General features: G+C 45.3%; 1 protein-coding gene across 1 annotated transcript in view; it reads right to left on the reverse strand.

Moving 5' to 3' along the window:
- Positions 1–22,476, reverse strand: part of PLXNC1 (plexin C1) — a 148,895-nt gene that overhangs the window by 124,189 nt on the left and 2,230 nt on the right. Inside the window, exon 2 of the mRNA XM_019446434.2 lies at positions 2,015–2,155. Coding sequence (XP_019301979.1) covers positions 2,015–2,155 — 141 coding nt within the window. The remainder of the gene's footprint in view (positions 1–2,014; positions 2,156–22,476) is intronic.

A 22,476-nucleotide genomic window follows, 5' to 3' on the forward strand; every position in this document is an offset into this window, starting at 1 on the left:
TGAAGGTGTACCCCATACAGATGCTGAGGAAACCAGACTTTGGTCAGCCACCTCTTTCTCGGTGGCTTAAAGCTGCAGCCTGGCCCCACCCCTCTGGTGTCACAACATCACTAAAAACTGGCCAGTTGTACACAAACTGCTGGGGTGAGCAAACAGGACAGGAGAAACCAGCCTGTCCCGTGGGGAACTATTTATAGCCAAGTGTTCTTCACCTCCAACTCACCATGTAACAGTTTGGTTGGCTCAGCTTTGGGGAAACAGTGTTCCTGTCAAAATACTCATCAAACATATCCTAATCTGAAGAGATAATTGGTGAGGAGGCCCCGTAAAGACTGATGGCAAATTCCTCTGCCAGGTTAATGGGTCCAATCTGCCGGACCAGGTTGGCCTCGCTTCAGATGTCATGACACGGCACCAAGCCACTTGGGTAGAATGACGGACGGGTGTTTACCTTTCCCCAGGAAATAAAGCTAACACGGCAGGAGAGATGATCAATGTATATTTTAAAAGAATGTGTATACAAACAAACTCCCTCCCGTATGTTACTGGGTTTCCTCCAAAGAAAACAGATTCAATCAAATGCCTACCAGGCGCGCAACACTGTATTAGGCTGTGAGAATTCAGGACCCCCTTCTTGAGAAGCTTAAAATCAAGTTGGGAAGGCAAGACAAACACGAGTGAAAAGGTTGGGGATCAACACGAGGCATCTGTCATGGGCCTACAGAATGGTACAGATAATGAGTGTTTCAGGAGATGAGGGGAAAACGTGATCACTCTGGGCTTTGGAAGGCCTCAAAGAGGAGGTGGAGTTTCAGCCGAGCCAAAGCATAGATACATAGGATTCAGGAAAGCATAGGGGGAGGAAAAAAAGCAAGCAAGCAAGCAATCCCAGAAGGAGGCACAGCGTGAACAAAGGTAGGCAAACAAGACTACGTAACGCACATCGGGGGACAAGCCAATAGGTTTGGCTAGAGTGCGGGATAAGCGCACAGAAGACAGAATTAGAGACTGTACAGGAGAGAAAGGGGTTTTCTGGGTTGTCTAGCACAATCTCATTTTATAGATGAGGAAAGGGAAACTCAGAGAGGTTAGGCGATTCACCTACAGTCACACAGCTAGTTGTCAATGGGAGATCAGTTGAGAAATCATATCTATTTGTACTCAATTTAGAACCTGGACTGACAGTAAATCAACCGACTACCGGGAGGCAGAGGAATGTCAGCCTAGGGTGACAGTGCAGTTTCAGCCATGAATAATGGTGGAGCCCCCCCGGAGGTATTCAATAAATGCCTGATGAAATTGATAAGATAACCACTATATCACTCCAGACAAGTCATTAGAGGTCCCTGATTTTATTTCCTCCTCCTCCCACTGCCTCCCCCTCCCTGCCCAGGGAATAAAAATCCCAACTTGTCCAGTGGTGTACCCATTCTACAGTGGGGGGGAAAATAGTCCTCTGAGATACAAGTCAGGGGGAATCTCAAAGGATCTCAGGTCTCTAACCTCTCCATGGTATGTGTGGGTACTAAGGGCAGAAAACAAAACCCCTCTGTGGGTGTCAAATAGGCTGGAGGGAAGGAACACCTGTTTTTTCTACTTTTTAAGTCTTATAATCCCTCATCTGTTTGAGGTTTGGAGAAATCAGGTACTTTGTATATTTCCACTACAAAGGAGATAGGAACTAAAAGGTTAAAGGTCTTAGGAAGGTGATCCATGGTAGGGTGAGGGCCAGACCCCTATTTACCTCACCTAGGCAGCTTATGAGTAAGGAAGGGGAGAATAACTTGGCAGGCTCCTGGGAAGCAAGGTGGCTGGTGCTTTGTTACACGGCTAGGGAGGCTATCACATACGGATTTCTCGAAGTCTCTTTCTGGTAATTTCTGAGGGTCTCTGAACAGTTCACAAAGCAGTTGGTATGAACTTGTAAATAACCGAGAAACACTAAAAAATAAATTAAAAAGCACAAAATGGATCACTATTAAAATTGACATCGAAGAAGGCACAGAAAACCAACCTTAAGTAACTGGCCATCTCCAGTCCCCAAGAACAAAACAGTCCTGTTCATTACCACGGTGCCATAAACGGATGTCAGGTCGGAATGGATCAAGGTAGATGATGCGATTGGTTGGACTCTTTCGGGTTGCTCCCCTTCTTTCTGAACATGCACACAAACGCACAAATGGAGAAAAAAAGATAATTTTTAACAGCGATAATTACTCATGCCCACCTGGGAAGGATCCTACTCGAGCCCCAAACACATTTTCTTAGACAAGATCCCAGGAGCAACCTCTTATCCCCTTTATGCGTGGGATCACCATGCTTGCCCAACCCGTGGAAAGCCATTGGTTTCCTATGTATTAACATGCATTGATTTCCAGCAGCGAGCTAGCCATCCATTTAACACTCCCCCAGCTGATACATCAAACCGAGTTCACTTTATTGCCAAGGAAAGAGCCCATTGCTGAATTGGGAGGGAGACAGTCTTATGCTTGGCTGTTTGCATGATCCTGCAACAAATTATTTTAGTTAGGGATTGGCTTCTGTGAGGTTAAACAAGCCACTTCCCAAAATGTGAGGCAGACAGTCCCATTGGGTGTGACGGCAGACAGGAGAGACTGGATTCACCAGACAGATACAATGTAAAGCCCAAAGATAGGATAATTAATTCAGAGGGTAAAAAGGGAAAGATACACTCAAGGCTGGTGGGCAGGACAGAACCACAAAGCTAAAGAGGAACCAAGCAGAAGGACTGGACCCTGGTGCTGATGCTCTTGATGAGGAAACAAAAAGCCGAACTCCAACCCGAAGGCATTTAAATGGTCTGGAGCATTGAGCACGTATAATCACATGCTTGCTCCTGATCATTAAATACAGCCCCTTTTTAAACCCAGGGCAGAGAGAGTGTTGACCAAGATGTCTTTTTCTTTCTTGGTTAAAGGCATAAAGCGCTTCACGCTGCTTCCTGCCTTCAACGACAGGAAACTGAGTTTGTTACACAAATCTCTGGAAGATACGAAGCTAGAGCGAGCCGTTACTGTCTGTAGCTACTGAACACAGTGTGATAGCATACTTTATCTGCCAGAGCTCAGTTCCCAATTGTACTAAGGTTTCCAAACCCACATTTCAGTTTTAACCAATGGGAGAGCTGGCAAACTCCAGTAAGCATCACCGTTAACTCCTTAAATCGCCCTGTTTGGGGAGAGGGGAGGTGAGCAGGGGGAGGCTAAGACTTATTAACTTCATTATATTATTGCTGACAGTGTTTATGTCTTTCAATTTATGTCTTATTAAACATTCATTATTTTTAAACCCACCAAGTTTCATTAACATCTAAAGTAAATGGATTCATGGACTAAATTGATTTCTGAAGCCTTTAAAGCGCCGTCTATATTTCTTTGTTGAAGTTACGCTGGGGAGAAAAGATAAGCTAGTGAGGATTTCTCCAATGCCATGATCACTTTTCAAGGGAAAGATGTCATAACCTAAGAGAGAGTGACTTATTTGCATAAAATGTTCCATAGTGAACTCAGTTTAAGAAGATTTTTGGAAAGCCCATTAGAGATTTTTTTTTTTTCCTGTTAGAAGATACTTTTCATGCAGTCGGGGAAGATGAGGAACTGTCCTGTTAAAATCGAAGTTAAGAAAAAAAAATCTCTGTGGGTCTGAGAATCAGAACAATAGATCACTGTTTAGATAAGGATGCCTCATGACTATGAGCAGAAAAAGAAAAATCGGATGACCTTTAGATTGAAAAAAATAACAAAACCACATCACACATCTTGCTGTAAAATAAAACCAGAATTGTTCAAAGTTAGGATCAGCTGACCACTTATTAAATATTTGGTCACTGCAGAGAGGCTAACTCAGAGAATTGGGTGTCATCTACCTGGGCATCTCGAAAGTTCTATTACCACTATCTATGGCTGGAGGACGCCATTCTCCCTCATCCCATGGCACAGAAAAAGTTATGGCTGTAAACTGATTATTCACAAGGACAAATGGGACAGTGCATGCCTACCGCTGGTATACAGTAGGTGCTTAATAACTGCAGCCGTTCAGATTAGCCAGGGACCATGACATGACGCGTAGTTTTGCTGAGGTTGGATGGGATACTCTGCTCGTGAAAGACTGGCTCCAAAAAACCAGAAGTGGCTCAAAAGCTGTAAGGGCGCAAAGAAGAAAAGCTGCTTCCAAATTACCACCCCATCTTTTCTAGTGTCCTTCCCTGAGTTCTGACCATTCCTTAATAACTAGTTTTCCAAATGAAGTCCTGGATCAGTAGCACAGGTTAGTAGAGCCATGAAATCAATGTTTCTGAACTTGGGAGCTAGTGACATAAACAAACTGCCTGGGACTAGGGAGTTAGAGAGCTTAGGTCTGCGTTCAAGCTCAGTTCTCACCCACTGGGTGGCCCGGGCAGTTTCTTTAACCCTGTTGGGGGGTTAAACTAATAACTAGCTGTGATTAGTAGCACGTACTTACTATGTGCTACTTGGAGTATTTATCACCTTACCTAATAGGGATAGTAGAGTGAGCCAGACCTCCAGGATTGAATTCCTGGCTCTGTCACTTTCTAGCTACTTAACGTGGGGCACTTTAACCTCGCTGTGACTCAATTTCCTCTTCTATACAATGGAAGTGGTGAGAATGACTTTGTACACAAGCCCCAGCAAAGCTTAGGACAGTGCTTGGTGCATGGTAATACACACTCCGTGTTTGTTCACATTACTTTTTATTTGTTTATTTTGAGAGAGACAGTGCAAGTGGGGGAGGGCCAGAGAGAGAGGGAGACAGAGAATCCCAAGCAGGCTCTACATCACCAGCGTGGAGCCTTATGCAGGGCTTGAACTCACGAACTGCAAGATCATGACCTGAGCCGAAACCGAGAGTCGGACGCTTAACCGACTGAGCCACCGAGGTGCCCCTCATTACCTTATTTTCAAACACGAACAGTGGCCGCCACACTCGAGGCAGTTATTCCCACCTTCTTTGCCACAAAACCCTTATTTGGTTCAGGTAGCAATAAACTCAAGCCTGGACAACTGTGACTGGTCCAAGCCACATGGTTATCCCATTCCCCACTGCCAGAGATCTGCTTTCCTATCCCTTAGAGCTAGAGGTGGCCATGTGGTCCAGTTTGGGCCGGTGAGCTGGAAGAAGTCCACTGGAGGGGCTGCTGGGAACAAATTTCCTCCGTGATAAGAGGAAGCTCTTGAGGAGACCCTGTTCGCCCACTCCCCGTATCTCCTCCTTTTGAAATCTGTCGTGTGAGGCCACTGTGTACAGGGTGGTGGCAGCCACTTTGCTTCCACGAGATTCAAGATGGAGGATGAAAATCAACGTGCTAAAATTGGTGCAGGGGAAAACGAAGGCTCTGGTTTCTTAAGAACACCACGGAGCACAGCTTCCAACCTTTAAACTTTCTACTAGCTTAACAATAGATGCTATGGCTTAAGTTCCTGTCGAGTTGGCTTTCTGATGTTTGCAACCAAAAGCAAGTCAGCGCAAGAAATGAGAGTCATGTGGGACGCGACACCAGACTCTAGCTTTTCCTCAAGTATGAGGGACCAAGGACTGGCTGGGTGCTCGTTCCTCTCACCACGGAGGACCTTGGCCACAGTCAGGATCGTGTAGCCAATTACGACCGCGAGCCTGGAAGGAAATAGGAAAGAGCAGGCTTGGACCTCACGTAAACTCTGAGGGCTGTTCTAGCTGAATGGAAAAGGATTCTTTTGTGCTAGTCACACACAGAAATGGACGAGTCCCTGTGAATGGAAAAAGGGGCCCTCTGAGTGGGTTTCTTATGCTCATTTCAGCAAATGAAAACAAAAGAAAGACAGCCTTCAGAGAAACCTCCTCACAAAAGTGAAGTTAATACCCAGGGAGTCAAGCCGAAAAAGGGGTGAAATGGTGCAGTCGGCCCCCTGTGTCCAGAGATTATTCTTACTCTTTTTTTTTGGCCTATTTTCTATCTTGCCCTTCTCTCCCCTTAGGGCATAATCACTAATGTTGCTCTCAGCCTATTCTGTCTAGTTTATTATGTGTAATTTATTTCTGAATCCCAGCCTCTGCTTGTTCGTCTGTGTGTAACAAGGTTAATGCCTTGTAATGATGCTTTTGCCAGTTCTGCCTTTCATGACAAAATCCAATCTTGATTTAGCTCTAAACCTTGTCTCCCCTTTGGGCTTTCTTGGTTCCCTCAGAGTTGTCATTGTGCTTCTCTGCCGTCTGCCATGTCTAACCATAACGTCATGCCTTTATGCTTTAGCCCTCTCTAGAAGGGAAAGTTTTCCCAGTTTGAGGAAAAAGCTACTTCGTCTCAGCGTTTGGGCTCAAAAAGAGACAAGCTTGGGGGATGCCTGGGGGGCTCAGTCGGTTGAGCACCCGACTTCCGCTCAGGTCATGATCGCACGGTTCGTGAGTTCGAGCCCCGCATTGGGCTCTCTGCTGTCAGTGTAGAGCCTGCTTCAGCTCCTCTGTCCCTTTCTCTCTCTCTGCCCCTCCCTCGCTCATGTGCTTGCTCTGTCTCAAAAATAAATAAAAAAATTAATTAAAAGAAAAAAGAGAGAGGCTTGAGCTCAATACACCAAAGTGGAACCAAGGCTACTGTGAAGGCATGAGTGCTAGTGTGTGTGTGTGTGTGTGTGTGTGTGTGTGTGTACGCGCACATATGCACGTATGTGTGTGTGTACAGGTAGTGGGCTTATCACAAGGGGAAACAGCTCGACCTCTCTGCAGCACCCTTATACTACCTTTCATCGACAGTAAACACTCCCTGGGGGTGCCGCACAACTCCGGGGGCACCAGTCACGTATTCTAGGGTTGAGTGGCACCCTCTGGACTTGGGTAATGCTGAGGCCCTGCTCCCACCATACGAAAGATGGTTTGACTCATCAAGCCTTTGCAGGGTGTTCACAGCCACGCTGCAGCTCTTATGGGGACAGCTGCAGGAAATGTGCACAAAAGTAGGGCCTCAAGTGTTAGGGACCCAGCAAGAGTTAAGTCTTTTATTCCCAATGTGCTAAAAATAAAAAAAAATAAAAAAAATAAAAAAAAAAAAGACTTGCTCCTTTTGGTTTTTCCTTATGGGGCTATGGAAAAATACCAACTTCGTGCCTATCAACTACTTATACCTTGATAAAATGCCTCTTGGGCAATTAATTTTGTATTCCGCTCTCCTTTGGCATCCACTTACGTTGAACAGTTTCTTCACCATTTCCCATAACTTACCAGGGGCCCACGTGCAGTTGGGAAATCTTAGTAGGAGCCCTGCACTCAAGTTCTGTGCACGTGCCCAGAGACATGTGCACTCTCTCTCTCCTCCCACTCTATCCCTTACAGGCTGCTTGATTTGGGGAAGCCCCTGAACCTCAATGACCAAATCTATAAAATGAATACGGTAACACATATGCCCAGCCTATTAGCATTGCTATGAGGCCCACATGAAACTATGCATGTGAAAATAAGTAGAAAACAACCTTTATGAAGCTAGAGAGATGGAAAGAACAATTTTTCACCCAAGGTAGTGACTCCATTAGCCACTGGGACTCCTGTTGCTTTTCTGTATTCTTCTAGAGTATGCAACGTTGCTTGGAGTCTAAGTTTACGGCATCTCTCTGATCACCTGAAGGAAGAATTTATACTGGGGATGCAAATGATCAAAAGGAAAAGTTCAAAGTGTGCATGAGGGACGGAGAAGCGAAGTTTAGGGGAAGAGCCGGACAGCCTCTACACCAGCAAGCATCAGGGAGCGCACAGTGGAACCACAGGAAACAGAGAGCCAAGTTTGAATTTTGCACCTTCCCACTTGCTCTTCCTCCTTCCCGCCTCCCTTCAAGGCCCTCAGTGTCCCTCAGTCTCAAAGCCCTACCCACCAGCAAAGTCCTGCTCTCCAAGATTTAGCCTTCCTTCTTCCTGCTTACACACCCTTTCCTCCAGGGAAATCTCCATCTGCTCCCTGTGGCTAATTTCAGTCAATTACTTATGAAAAGAACCTGACTCGAATAATTCACAAAAAGAGATGAATGGCTGACAGTGTGGGGGGAAAAATACATTTTTCTACATTCTTAGAGTTGAAAAGCTCTCAGTCCACTAATGTTTTTCCATGAGGAAGTTACTGGCATTCTGGATGGGATACTTCTTCATTATGGGAGCTGTCCTGCACGATACGAGACTTTTAGCATCCCTGATCCCTGTCCAGAAAAGGCCAGTAGTGCCCCCATCCCATCATTTGACGAGTACAAAAGCTCCGTCCCCCACATCTCTACATACCAAATAAACGGAATCATTCTTGAGAGCCACGGCAGTCTATCACAAGGGTTCAGAGTTGCTGGAAAATGATGATCTAGATGTTTCTTGACTCCAACCCTGTTCCTCCCTAGCCTTCCTCATCATGATGAAAGGCACCACCAATCACCCTCAGCCTCGTGCTCTCCACCACTCCCCACAGCCATACATGAAAAATCTCAGCCAGATTCGCCAACAATCTCATCTGTCTTCTCCATCTCCACAGCCTAAGCCCAGTCTAAGCAACCTCCATCTTGCTCCTGATCTACTCCAAGAGCCTCCTGGTCTCTCCCTTCCAACCCACAATCTTTCTTTGACCAGCAGTCAGAGTGACCCTTTAAATACAAAATAAGCAGTGTTACTCCCTTGCCTAGAGTTCTTTACTGGCTTCCCATCACACTTAGAACTAAATCCAAGTGCCTCCCCAGATCCTACCTGAGCTCATCCCTGCCGACTCACATTCTACCACCCCTCTCTTCCATTCCACTTCAGTTCCCACAGTGACTTTCCTTCAGACTTTTAAACACGTTACCATATTTCTGCCTCAGGGCCTTTGCACATGCTAGTTCTAGTTCCGCACGCTTCATTCCCCTGAGGTTGGGTCTTTCTAATCTTTCAGGTTTCAAATGCAAAGTCACCTCCTTGTGGACACATAACTATAGATCGTTCCATCCTTGTCCCAGTTATTATGAATCCTAGCACTCCACTTTTTACTTCAAGATTGTTTTAAAATTATATTTGTTATCTGTCTCCCAGTAGACTCTAAGCTCTAACAACAGTTTATCTGATTCCATACTTTGAAGGCGGCATGTACCTAGGCATCTAATATGTAGTAGGTTGTCAATAAATGTTTATTGAATGCATGAATAAACACATGGATCAATGTTTGAATTCTTTCAGTCAATATCTTACCAGGCAATGTTGGTACATTGCTAAGTAGGTCTAATCATTAGAGAGTTCTTCAGTTGAGCCAAATTTTGTCCTGGTAAACACTGGACCTTGGTTCTGCCTTCGGGAGCAGTACTAAACTACCCCACACCTCCCACTATCATGCATCTCGGCCTTCTCTAAATTTTATATCCATAGTTCATCCACAAGTCGTAAGAGAAAATTTCTGGGTCTCTTGCCGTCTCGATCCGCAGGCAGTCTACAGAGTCAGTTTACTTAAAATATGGCTCTAACATAGGAACAAAGTACTTTAGGTGTTCTCTGACCAAAAAAGAATAATTGGACTGGTTTTTTTCATCATTAGAACAGCATAATTTATGAACATGGCTTCACACTGGGTTAATTCTTTAAAATAAAAACAGCATAATGGTAGCATGGAAGAACAGAAAGAAGAAATTCAGAGTTTAGAAAATGTGGGTTCAAGTTCAAGCTCTATCACTTATAAGTTGTGAGTCTTAGGCAGATGATTTAACCTGCCCGAGGCTTCTCTCCACCCACCATCACCTGTCTACCTATCTACCATCCACCAGCCCAACCATCATTTATGGAGCACTCGCTCTTGACCAAGCGCTTGATCTGCAAAATACAAGTGGGAATAAACCCCTCTTATAAAACGAAACCAATGGAATGAGTTTTTGAAAGAAAATCCAGCACTTTACATTTCCTGTCACTGTTTTCGGAAGCATTTAGTGACTGAAATGAATGCTTTGAGGAGGGGTTCCATGGATATCTGTAATTCATGGATACAATTCAGAGAATACATGGAATTGGATAAAAACAAATAAATTACAGTTGACCCTTGAACAACACAAGTGTTACGGCCACCAACCCCCTGTGCCAACGAAAATCTGTGTATAACTTTTGACCCCCTCAAGACTTAATAACCTACTGTTGACCCAAAGCCTTAGTCAATTAACACATATTTTGTATGTTATATATACTATATATTGTATTAAGATAAAGTAAGTTAGAGGACATTACTCATCATCACGGAAATATAAATCAAAGCCATGATGAGATACCATTTCACACCTGCCACAATGGCAAAAATTAACACAAGAAACAACAGGTGTTGGTGAGGATGCAGAGAAAGGGGAACCCTCTTGCAGTGTTGGTGGGAATGCAAACTGGTGCTCTGGAGAACAGCATAGAGATTCCTCAAAAAACTAAAAATAGAACTACTCTATGATCCAGCAATTGCACGATTAGGTATGTACCCAAAGGATACAAAAATACATATTTGAAGGGATACATGCACCCCAATGTTTATAGCAGCACTATCAACAATAGCCAAACTATAGAGAGAGCCTAATGTTCTGATGAATGATAATGGATGGATAAAGAAGATGTGGTGTGTGTGTGTGTGTGTGTGTGTGTGTATACACGCATATACACATATATATACATGTAATGGAATATTACTCATCCATCAAAGAATAAAATCTTGCCATTTGAAACGACGTGGATGGAGCTAGAATTATTATGCTAAGCAAAATAAATTAATCAGAAGGACAAATACCATATGATTTCACTCATGTGGAATTTAAGAAACAAAACAGATGAACACATGGGAAGGTGGGGGGAAAGAAAAGAGAGGGAAACAAGCCACAAGAGACTCTTAATGATAGAGAACAAATTGAAGGTTGATGGAGGGGAAGTGGGGGGGGGGGATGGGCTGGATGGGTACTAAGAAGGGCACTTGTGATGAGCACTGGGTGTCGCATGATGAATCACTCAATTCTACTCTTGAAACCAATATTGCACTGTATGTTAACTAAAACTTAAATTAAAAAAAGATAAAGTAAGCTAGAGAAAACATTATTTAAAAAATCATAAGGAAAAACATTTACGTTTATTTATAAAAAAAAAAAATCCAAGTAGACCTGCATAGTTCAATCCTGTGTTGTTCAAGGGTCAACTGTATTTTAGCTAACTCCAACTGAAATGTAGCATTTCCTTTAATTACGAATGCAGGACACAGTATTTTTTTTCAATATATGAAGTTTATTGTCAAATTGGTTTCCATACAATACCCAGTGCTCATCCCAAAAGGTGCCCTCAATACCCATCACCCACCCTCCCCTCCCTCCCACTCCCCATCAACCCTCAGTTTGTTCTCAGTTTTTAAGAGTCTCTTATGCTTTGGCTCTCTTCCACTCTAACCTTTTTTTTCCTTCCCCTCCTCCATGGGTTTCTGTTAATTTTCTCAGGATCCACACAAGAGTGAAACCATATGGTATCTGTCTTTCTCTGTATGGCTTATTTCACTTAGCATAATACCCTCCAGTTCCATCCATGTTGCTACAAAGGGCCATATTTCATTCTTTCTCATTGCCACGTAGTACTCCATTGTGTATATAAACCACAATTTTTTTATCTATTCATCAGTTGATGGACATTTAGGCTCTTTCCATAATTTGGCTATTGTGGAGAGTGCTGCTATAAACATTGGGGTACAAGTGCCCCTATGCATCAGTACTCCTGTATCCCTTGGGTAAATTCCTAGCAGTGCTATTGCTGGGTCATAGGGTAGGTCTATTTTTAATTTTCTGAGGAACCTCCACACTGTTTTCCAGAGCGGCTGCACCAATTTGCATTCCCACCAACCGTGCAAGAGGGTTCCCATTTCTCCACATCCTCTCCAGCATCTATAGTCTCCTGATTTGTTCATTTTGGCCACTCTGGCGTGAGGTGATATCTGAGTGTGGCTTTGATTTGTATTTCCCTGATGAGGAGCGACGTTGAGCATCTTTTCATGTGCCTAGGACACAGTAGTATTAATTGAACCTGTGACTTCGTCACCAAAAGAAATCAGATATATCCATATCATTGTATAGTTATTCAGAGATCTCAAAATATCATTTATGCTCATCTCTACTTTGAAATTATGGTAGTTACTGCTGCTAGATCTTGCTATTTAGTGTGTTGAGATATATTACTATACCTCAAATTGAAAAACACCATTTGAGATATCTTCGTATCAATAAAATCAGTTCATGTTGTAATTCTCTGTTTTATGCATCTAAAGCCATTGTTCTGAGAAGAATCTACATGCTTCACAGAAGTCCACAGCACATGGGCTCCATGGGAGGGAGGAGCCCTTGGGGTAGAGGACACGGAGATATTGCTACACACAGGAGGCCGATCTCGAGGACACCTATGACTGCTGGCTGCTCGGGGCCACGTACCCTTCCTGGTGCCTCAGAGAAGAAGGGTCAGCACTTGGAATACAACTTTTAAGACTGGTCACTGATGAAAAAGGAGCCTCAGGAAGATGTCAATGAGCAATGATTAGGAACAGCTGGCGTGTTCGAGCATCTGCTTCTCTAGCGGACTCTTCCAAGACCAGGTTGGCAGAGTGGGGGTGGGGGGTTGACGGGGGAACAACAAGGGAAACGCCCTTCCCTCTGGGCCACCTGGCTTCCTATCAACATAGCTCCAGTGTCACCCCCTCCCGGAAACTCTCAGCTCACTGTGCTATAATCACCATCTTCTCCACCAAATGGAGAACACTTTGTCAGTTTGATGAACATTTATGGAGGGCCCACTGGGTGTGAGACCGTCTTATGATGCTTGGGAGACAGACCCAGTCACACCCCTCAAGGCACACACAGCCCAAATAGCACTGCGTTGAGCCTCGCACATCCCCAATCCCTAATTTCACTGCCAACTGCCTGCTTGCTGGCTCCTCCTGGGTGTCCCATAGGCATCTCAAAACCAACACAGAATTGTCTTCTAACTGGTCACCGAAACCTCTCTGTTCCTACCTCTTAGAAAGCTGTTTCCTTCTATGTGTCCTCTCCACCGTCACTGCCACCAGCTGGGTTCAGGTTGTCCACATTCCTCAGTTGGTAATCCACAGAATCCCGCGGGATTCTCTCCACATTCACCATCAGCTCTCCAGACCACGGCGACATCATCTCCTGCCCGGACGACTTCAGGAGCCTCCTGCAGGTCTCCCTGCTTCCACCAGTGCCAACCTCCCATCCATGCCCCACAGAATGGCCATTCTCTAGGGGTTCAAACCCAATCACTTCACTGCCCTGCCCAGGCCCCTCCATGCTTTGAGGAGAAAATACCCTCTCCGGGTGCCTGGGTGGCTCAGTCCGTTAAGCGTCAGACTCTTGGTTTCAGCTCATGATCTCACAGTTTGTGAGTTCCAGCCCCATGTGGGGCTCTATGCTGTACAGAGATTCTGTGTGTGTGTCTCTCTCTCTCTCTCTCTCTGCCCCTTGCTCTCACTCGCTTTCTCTCAAAAATATAGACCAAAAAAAAAAAAAAAAAAAAAAGAATACAATATCCTCTCCTTCCCGTAGCCTGTGAGGCCTACAGGATCCCGCTGCTGCCGTCTTCTCCGGCCTCCTCCCCTCTCCTCTTCCCTCACCACCTCCCCAGGACTCAACCACGCTACCCTCCTTCTTCAAGCCAACCAAGCCATTCCCCTCTGTGCTCTCCAGGGTGCTAGGAGTGTTTGCAGCCCAGTTCTCCACGGGGACATCTACAACCGTCCCGTCTCGTCTTCCTGGTGTCCCCTCAGCCTCCTTAAAGAGAACCTTCCCCAACACCTGCTTAGCTCATATGCGGTCCTAATCTCTGCCTGTGCCTCTGTTTCCTCGTCTGTAAAATGGAAGTAATAATATTACCCACCTCATAAATTGTGGTGAGGATTCAAGGAGTTAATATTCTATTAATATTATAAAATGCTTAGAACACCACTGGGTACACAGTAGGTGCTCTATAGGTGCTATCATTTTAATATAAAAAGAACTTCTTTACTTGCTACATGTTGTCTATTCTATTTACCAGTGTCAAATATTTTCACACAGTGCTAGGCAAATAGAGACTCAAGAAATCATTCGACCGAACCAGTGAGTGTCCTTCTCATCAGCTGTTTTGCCTCTCCATTCTTCTGCGTGCTCAATGTGGAACACCATCAGATCATGTCTGCATGTTGTCTGCTCCTGTCCTCCGCTAGCCACAGCCATGGTTTTCACACCCTGTTCAGCAGAATCCTACAAGTTCCTTTGAGATGCCTCAGGGACAGGCATGGGGGTGGGGTACACAGGCTGCAGGGAACCTCCCGACCCCTGCTGCCCACTGTGTCCCAGCACCTGGCCATCGGTCTCACCCAGAACAGCAGGTCAATGATGAGATGCCAACCTTTTTCTCGGATAGAGCTCCTGGGGAAGATTTACGGTAAAGACCAGGTTTGGAAAGTCTGAAAACGACCAACCATCAGGATAAAATCCAGCCGTCTTGGCCTGTCTCATTAAGCCTGTGGCCATCTGGCCCTGCACACTCGTTTCTGGACACTCCCCAGCCAGGGTGAGCTACCTGCGGCTCACAAGCTTATTCAACGTCCTGCTTGTGCCCAAGCTGTTCCCTCTCGCTGGAACGCCCTTCCCTGCCTCCTCCACTTGGCTTCAAGACACAACTCCGGCATCACCTCTCTGAAGCCCGAGTTTGATGCTCCCTCCAGGGGCTCCCACAGCTTCTTTTTGCCACCTCTCTCACATCTCCTGGCATTGGGAAGGCTTGTTTCACACTCACCCTCTGCATAGTGGCGGGATGGGCAACTACCACCTGGGGGCCAAATCTGGCCACTGCCCATTTTCATTTGTTTGTTTGTTTTAATGGCCCAGGGGCTAAGAATGTTTTTTTTTTTTTTTCCATTTCTAAATGGCTGGAGGTGGGTGGGGAATGAAAAGAAGACTATTTCATAAGCGAATATTATATGAAATTCAGATTTCAGTGTGCATCGTTTTACTGGAACACTGTCCCATTTGTTTCTATGTATAGTCTATGGTTGTTTTCACACGATAGCAGCAGAGTTGAGCAAATGCATCAGAGACTGTGTGTGGCAGGTGCAGCCTAAGGTATTGACGATTTGACCTTTGCAGGAGAGGTGTGCTGACCTCTGCATGACAGCATTGGCCAGGGCAGTGAGGCTGGGATTCCTGGGGTCAAATCCCCATAACTCCTCCAAGGAGAACAGTATCTGTAGTGATTAGGTGGACAAACCAGTATGAAACTCAACCACAGATTGTGGGGAAGAAAAGGTCGCAGTTCTACTGAGTTCTGTGACAGTACGAAAATTAGCACTTCCATCAAAATAGAAAATTAAAACTAAAAAAACTATGAGCATATTTCACAAGAAGCGAAGCAAAAAACTGAATACTACCACGTTCCCGCTCCCACAAACAGGTCAGACCCGTAACGCCTCCAAATTGCCCGCCCCCACCCCCCCCCACCCCCCCCCCCACCCTCCCGCCCACAGACTGTGGGATTTCTCAGAGCAGACCTCAGTCTTTATCAGCTATGTGCCACACTACATGTTCAGGGAAGACAGAGAACATCAAGAAGCTTACAGGGAGACAGAGATGGTGCCATGCTGCTGTCGTCAACATGGAGGTCATGATATGGCTCTTTCACCATTCCTTTCTCAGGGAATCTGCCCACTGGGCCTTCTGGGGGCCATGTTGATCCCCTTCTACTGACTGGACCAAGAGGCAGTATATCCCCCGAGGACAAGAAATTCCTACTCTGAATGAGGGCTCTAATCGGATGTGAAAAGTTGAGTTGCACCCCAACGCTATCTCTTTCTTGGTCATTTGAATAAGTAATACAGAAAGGTGTTGCCACCGAGTAGCCAATACAGAGGGTTAAATACCATCAAGAGGTGGAATGGGTATTAAAGCAGTCTGTAGTATCGGGTGGAGGGTGCGAGGGGCAGATGTTTGAGGAAAAGGAGGCCATCTGGTAGCAGGACAGAGGGAAGTGGCCGTGCTAAGTCATGCTGACAGTGAAACCTTAGAATGAGCCTCTATCACCTCCTGCTGCTGAGCTTCTGCCAGGTGCCTTGGGTCCAGAACCTCCTTCCAATTCCAAGGAAAGCCCATCCTATTTGCTATTACTCATGATGATGGTGAGGACAGTAAATGCATACGTAGCATTTACTATGGGTCAGGTAGTGTTAATCCAAGACATATCAACTCCTTAATCCAGGCAATAACCCTATGAAGCAAATACGATGCCTCTATATAGACAAAGAAACCGAGACACAGAAAGGTTAAATAATTTGCTTAAGGTCCCAAACTCATACACAGCAGCCTTGGTCCCAACTGACCTGGCTCCACAGCCGGTGCATGTAACCACTTCGTAGTACTGCTCCTATTCCTAGATTTCCACATAATTCCACATAGTTCTTTCCACTAAGACCCCCATCCCCTTATTTGAGCTTAAGCGGATGTTTCTTTCATGCAACCGACTCTGCCTAATATAGGAATTCCTACCAGGATTGAAGCTGTAAAGAGTAGAGCCTCAGAGAGTTTCAATATGGACGTTTCGACAGTGGAACTGGTTCTGATGTACAGCAGAGTGGAAGACTCTAGAAATCCCCACCACATTCTGGAATGAAATGCAAACAGACTGCTATATACAAGAGTGAAGGAGCTAATTAAACTGTGACCTTTAGGGGCGCCTGGGTGGCTTGGTCGGTTAAGCGTCTGACTTTGGGACTTCGGCTCAGGTCATGATCTCACAGCCCGTGAGTTCGAGCCCCGTGTCGGGCTCTGTGCTGACCGCTCAGAGCCTGCAGCCTGTTTCAGATTCTGTGTCTCCCTCTGTCTCTGCCCCTCCCCTGTTCATGCTCTGTCTCTCTGTGTCTCAAAAATAAATAAACGCTGAAAACAAAAATTAAAAAAAAAACTGTGACCTTTAGGTTCTTGAGAATCAGACTACAAGCCCCCAAATGGAAAGGTTTTAGAAGGTTTTCTAGGTATTTGCTTTGAGCAATTAGAAGAGTAGGAGGCATATAACAGACACATGAAAAGATGCTCAACATCACTCATGATCAGGGAAATGCAAATCAAAACCACAGCGATATAGCACCTCACAGCTGTCAGAATGGCTAAAATCAAAAACACAACAAACAACAGGTGTTGGCGAGGATGTGGCGAAAGAGGAAACTTGGTACACTGTTGGTGGGAATGCAAATGGATGCAGCCACTGTGGAAAACATTAGGAAGGTTTCCCAAAAAGTCAAAAATAGAATTGCCATATGATCCGGTAATTCTACTGGAATACTGGGTATTTACCCTAAGGAAATGAAAATACTAATTTGAGAAGGTATATGCACTCCTGTGTTTACTGCAGCATTATTTACACTGTCCAAGATATGGAAGCAAGCCCTGGGGCCACTGATAGAAGAACGGATAAAGAAGATGCGGTACATATACAACGGAATATTACTCAGCTATTAAAAAAAGGATGAGACCTGGTAGTTGCCACAAGGGAGGTGGGTTGGGGGATGGGTGAAATAGCTAAAAGGGATTAAGAGGTACAGACTTCTAGTTACAAAATAAGTCACGGAGATGAAAAGCACAGCATAGGCAATATAGTCAATAATACTATAACAACATTGCATGGCAACAGATGGTGATTACGTTTATTGTGGTATTCACTAACGTATGGAATTGTCAAATCAATGTTGGACACCTGAAAATAATATAATGCTACGTTAGTCATCCCTCAATAAGAAAAGCATAAGGAATATAAGGGTAGTGGAATGAGCTGGTCACTTTATACGGCCCTAAGTAAAACTGCAACAGAAAAAATAGGACAAGTTCTTACTCCAGGTGCCTCTGCCAGAAGACAAGGAAAATTGTGTCACCTTACCACAGTGGTTCTAAAACCTGAGTGTGAATTAGAATCGCCTGGAGGGCTTGTTAAAACAGATTGCCAATCCTGTCCCCAGTTTCTGATTTAGTTAAGTCTGACGTGGGGCCCAAGAATGTGCATTTCTAGCAAATTCCCAGGTGATGCTGATGCTACTGGTTCGGACACTATACTTTGAGAACCGTTGCTCTGTAACACAAAGCCCCTTCCTCCTGTCACTGAAAGGCATGATCACAGATGTTATTACATTTTACCATAGAAGTGCCAACCATGCCGGGTTTCTATGGTCAAAGTTGCAGACTGATAAGAGCAGAGGAAGGGCTATTCCAATAAATGGGGTTTTCTGGGAAGAGCTGGAGGGGTGAAGGATCTCTGATAGCTTAGGACTAGGAAAGAGAGGGGCCCTGATGCACATATTAAGAAAAAGCCAATGGCTGGAGTGCCTGGGTGACTTAGTTGGATAAGCGTCCGACTTCGGCTCAGGTCATGATCTCATGGTTCGTGGGTTTGAGCCCCGTGTCTGGCTCTGTGCTGACAGCTCAGAGCCTGGAGCCTGCTTTGGATTCTGTGTCTCCCTCTCTCGTGCTCACTCGCTCTCTCTCTCAAAAATAAACATTAAAAAATTTAAAAAAGAAAAGACAAAGCCAATAGTTAAGGGAGTACGAAGTGGCCAGACTGAAGAAAATGTTGCTGCTAAGCACAGAAAACATTTCCAACATGATGCTCCGAGACCCTGCATTTATTAATTCCACAAATATTTCTCAAGCCCCAATGACATGTCAGGTACTATATGCTAGGTACTCCGGGTTCAACAGAGAACAAACGGTTACAGGTTCCTGACCTTCTGGGGCTTACATTTTAACCGTGGCTGCTAATAAAGACCAGAGTGCCTGTAACCCAGACTTAACAGGCTGAGATCTCGGGATTCAGGACATAAGCTACGTCGTGTCCAAGAACAAAAACTGGGAGCTGCCCCCGGAGGCCTTGTTGGTTTCTCTGACGTCGTTTGTGAGTCTGAATATAAAGAATGCCAAAGCGGTCTAGAATATAAAGAATGACAGCTAAGGAGCTAATACCCCCCCGGGGTCTGAACTTTTGGTCATTCGGTCTGAAAATCCAGAAACTCAGTTCACAGTCAAGGGTCCTCTGTCCTATCGTGTCTTATGTCCACAAACAGCTGATCTTATCAGAGCAGTTGCAAGGGCCTGGTTTGCTCCGTGCGTGTTAGGATTCATTACACAACCCAACATCCACGGTGCTGGACGACCCATGGCAGTGATTTACAAGCTCAAGTCCACAAGTCAGACCACCCAGGTCCTAAATCTTCAGCCATTTAGCAGCTGTGGAACTGAACCAAAACTCTCCAGGCCTCAATTTTCTCACCTATAAAATCATAATAATAACTACAGCTCTTGCCCCATTGGGAGACTGTGAAAATCAACTGAAAACAAGGCATGTAAAGCGCTTAGCACAAAGCCTGGCCATTGTAACTACCCAGTAGATAGTAGCTATGATTGCTTCCCCCCCCCCCCCCCCCGCCAACTGGGTGTTGGGTTTATTTAAATCTACCCCCTGCATTTCAGATGCGTGTACAGGGGTAAAATTCACCATCTCGTCTACAAATTGCAAAATGGCTAGACAGGATCGTCACAGAAACTCCAGGAGGAATAAACATCACAGGAAGACTGTGGATTTTGAGGTCAAGAGGCAACGCACAAGGCTGCATTGCTGAGTGGTCCTGGGACATCACTTCTGCACGTGATGGCTAGAAGTATCTTGTGTTACCATCTGCTGGAGAGCATGCGAGTGTTTTGTGGTTGTCTGTGTGACAGCTAAATTTTATCAGGCTTTGGAATTACATATGGAAGAAGGGGTGTGTCTCCCCACAAGGGGTAGAATGAACTACAAAAGTCAGTCCTATTAGCTGACAGTATGAAAAACAAAACAAAAACCACACTACCCTCAGTGTCCATACGAGGAGTGGCCTCCATGTTTAGACCACAGGCAACTCCAGGGCCCAAATATGGCAGCCAAGTACCTGTGGAACAAGCAGACTTGAAAACTTGGGTACACTTTTCTAGGAGTACATTGGTGTGCCAGGGACAGCAGGAGTTCAGAGAGGGAGGAAGTTAATTCATTTGTACAGAATTAAAACATTTATTATGTTTTTAAATAGGTTAACCCAAGCACACAGAGAGGTTATGGAACAGAATGAAAAAAAAAAAAAATCACATAAAGTTTTAGAACACTTCAAAGGGCAGCCTCCAGCCTCAACCCCCCCCATTGTAGGGGAGGCTGGCTGCTTCCTTTGTAATTAGGACTTTCAAGGGAAAGTTTGAAAAGCACTCGAGAGGTGGAAAGAATACAGAAGTAGACATTTCAAGACTTGAGTTTAAGCTGGGAGGCTCAGACGCTTGTTTTGTTACCTTGAGCAAGTGACCCAACTGATCTTGGGCTTCCTCATCAGGTAAATGGGAATGTTCCTCACTCATTGCACAAGCACCTCGTAAATTCATCCTTAGCGGGAGAAGCAACTGACTTAAGAGGAGAAAACACAACCCAGTCACTCCTGTCACTCTGCTCCCCGTGGTTGATTGAAGATGGAAAATAAGAGAGAGCCATCTAGTAGGAGAGGAGAAGGCAGCAAATGCAGCCACTCGGGCCTCACTGCCTGTGGATTACTGTTAAAATTACTGTGTCTGCTCTGCAGAATTGCTGTTGGAATCTATTGAGGCTCCCTCTAGAGTGTTTCAAGTCAGTCTCTTGTTTTAGGCACCCCTAATTCAGCATGCCTTTTCCAAAATACATTCAAAACCTGAAAATGAAATGCACAGCCAAGGCAATCAAATAACATCATTGTTCTGAGTGACAACCAGGGGCACTCTGATCCTATGACCCCATTAAATGGGGCTGCAACCTGCCATTGTCCTTTCAGTGGCAAAATCAGGAGCGCCCAGCACAGAGCATTGCTTACACTGGCAGGCGTCAAACAAATATTTGTTGAACTGAGTATCTTATCTGCCTATCTGATAGGTTAGAAAAATTGTCAGCTTTTTCATCAAAACTACCAGCCTTCCCCCCCCCCCATTCAAACCCCTCTTGAAATTCGCTTCCATTAAGGCTTTTGTAATGCATACTAGCAGCAAGGAATTTACTAAAATGAAAAAATAAATGCAAAACTCCAAGCTCCCACCTGTGCAGCCATGACATGCTATTGTTTGAAGCAGAGTATATTATTTAACTTGGATGACAAGCTCAGGAGGTAGGGACCCTGTCTTTCAGAACACCCCGCTCTGAGCACACTGGGAGTTCTTGATAAGCAGCAGCAAGAAATGCTGCGGAGGGACCTCTTTTAATTATTTATTTTTCCAACCCCAGATTTTTGGCTGCAGGTTTTTACCCCTGGCTTGATTTCCAAGGGAACCTCTCTCCGGGAAGCTCCCACGAAGATGGGTAAACAGCTCTCTGACCCACCCCCTTCCCTCCTCATCCCAGAGCAAGTAGGAAGACCTGACCACCCCAAAACATGGATTGTGAGCGAGTGCACTCAGGATGTCTGCTGGGTTTGGAAGGGAACTGAGTCCTCCAGGACCCAACTGGTAGAGAGAGGCAGTCAAGAGAAATGTTTTGGCTCCACACATCTACACAGCTGTCAGATGGCAAAGCTCGGACTTCCACTGTTATTACCTGCTGTGGGCCTCTGAGCTGTCTTGTCATTAACCCCAGAGACCAAGTATGCCTGAAGCTTGGCACTAAGTAACGTCTGGGGGGCGGAGGGGCGGGTATGTTCAAGTCTTTCAACAGAGGAGTAGAAGGAAATGGTTTCTGCCAAACTGGAGCTCTCAGATTATAAAGCTCTCATGAAAATAGATGTTGAATATATGTGTATGGCAAGATGAAGGCATTCAGGGAGCATCATTTGTTATCTATGCTTAAAAAAATTATACCAGTAACTAGAGAAAAGCATTATGTGTCTGTCCCAGCACACAACCGACAGGCAAGGAGGGAGAAAAGCAAATGACCATCTAAGGAGCCTTGCAAAAGACCTCAGTTTTTTTTTCTCCCTGAATAATAGGACTTAACATTTGGTGAGATGTGCTTTTCAGAGACAGGGGTGGGGGGGGGGGTGGGGGTGAGAGTGTCTTTCCCTACATATAGTAACATACCTTAGAGCCAGGGCTCTCCTGTGTGCTTATGCAACAATGTATCAATACAACACATTTTCCAAGTGGAGACTTCTCCCCTTCCTCTCTGACGCATTTTATACCAAAACAATGGCAACACCTGTAGCCGTTAATTTCTGCTCTTTGATTTCTGTCCAGTTATAAAGGAGGCTCTCAGCAGGCTCCCCTCTCAGGAGCCATATGTGGAGTCGATGTGCCAGCAGCCTTGGAAGGAAACCAGCCTCTGAGAAGTGCACAATGGCTCCATAATCCCCATCAACTGGACCCTCTTGAACCGCGGCTTTATTTTCCAGTCAAAGAGCTGCCAATCTCCAGAGTCAAGCTGGGGCTGCCCTGAGAACCCAGGGGAAACCTGTGCTCTTACTGGTTGGACACAACACAA

Source organism: Panthera pardus, unplaced genomic scaffold, assembly GCF_024362965.1.
Source record: "Panthera pardus isolate Hobbes unplaced genomic scaffold, ASM2436296v1 HiC_scaffold_6, whole genome shotgun sequence".
NCBI lineage: Eukaryota > Metazoa > Chordata > Mammalia > Carnivora > Felidae > Panthera > Panthera pardus.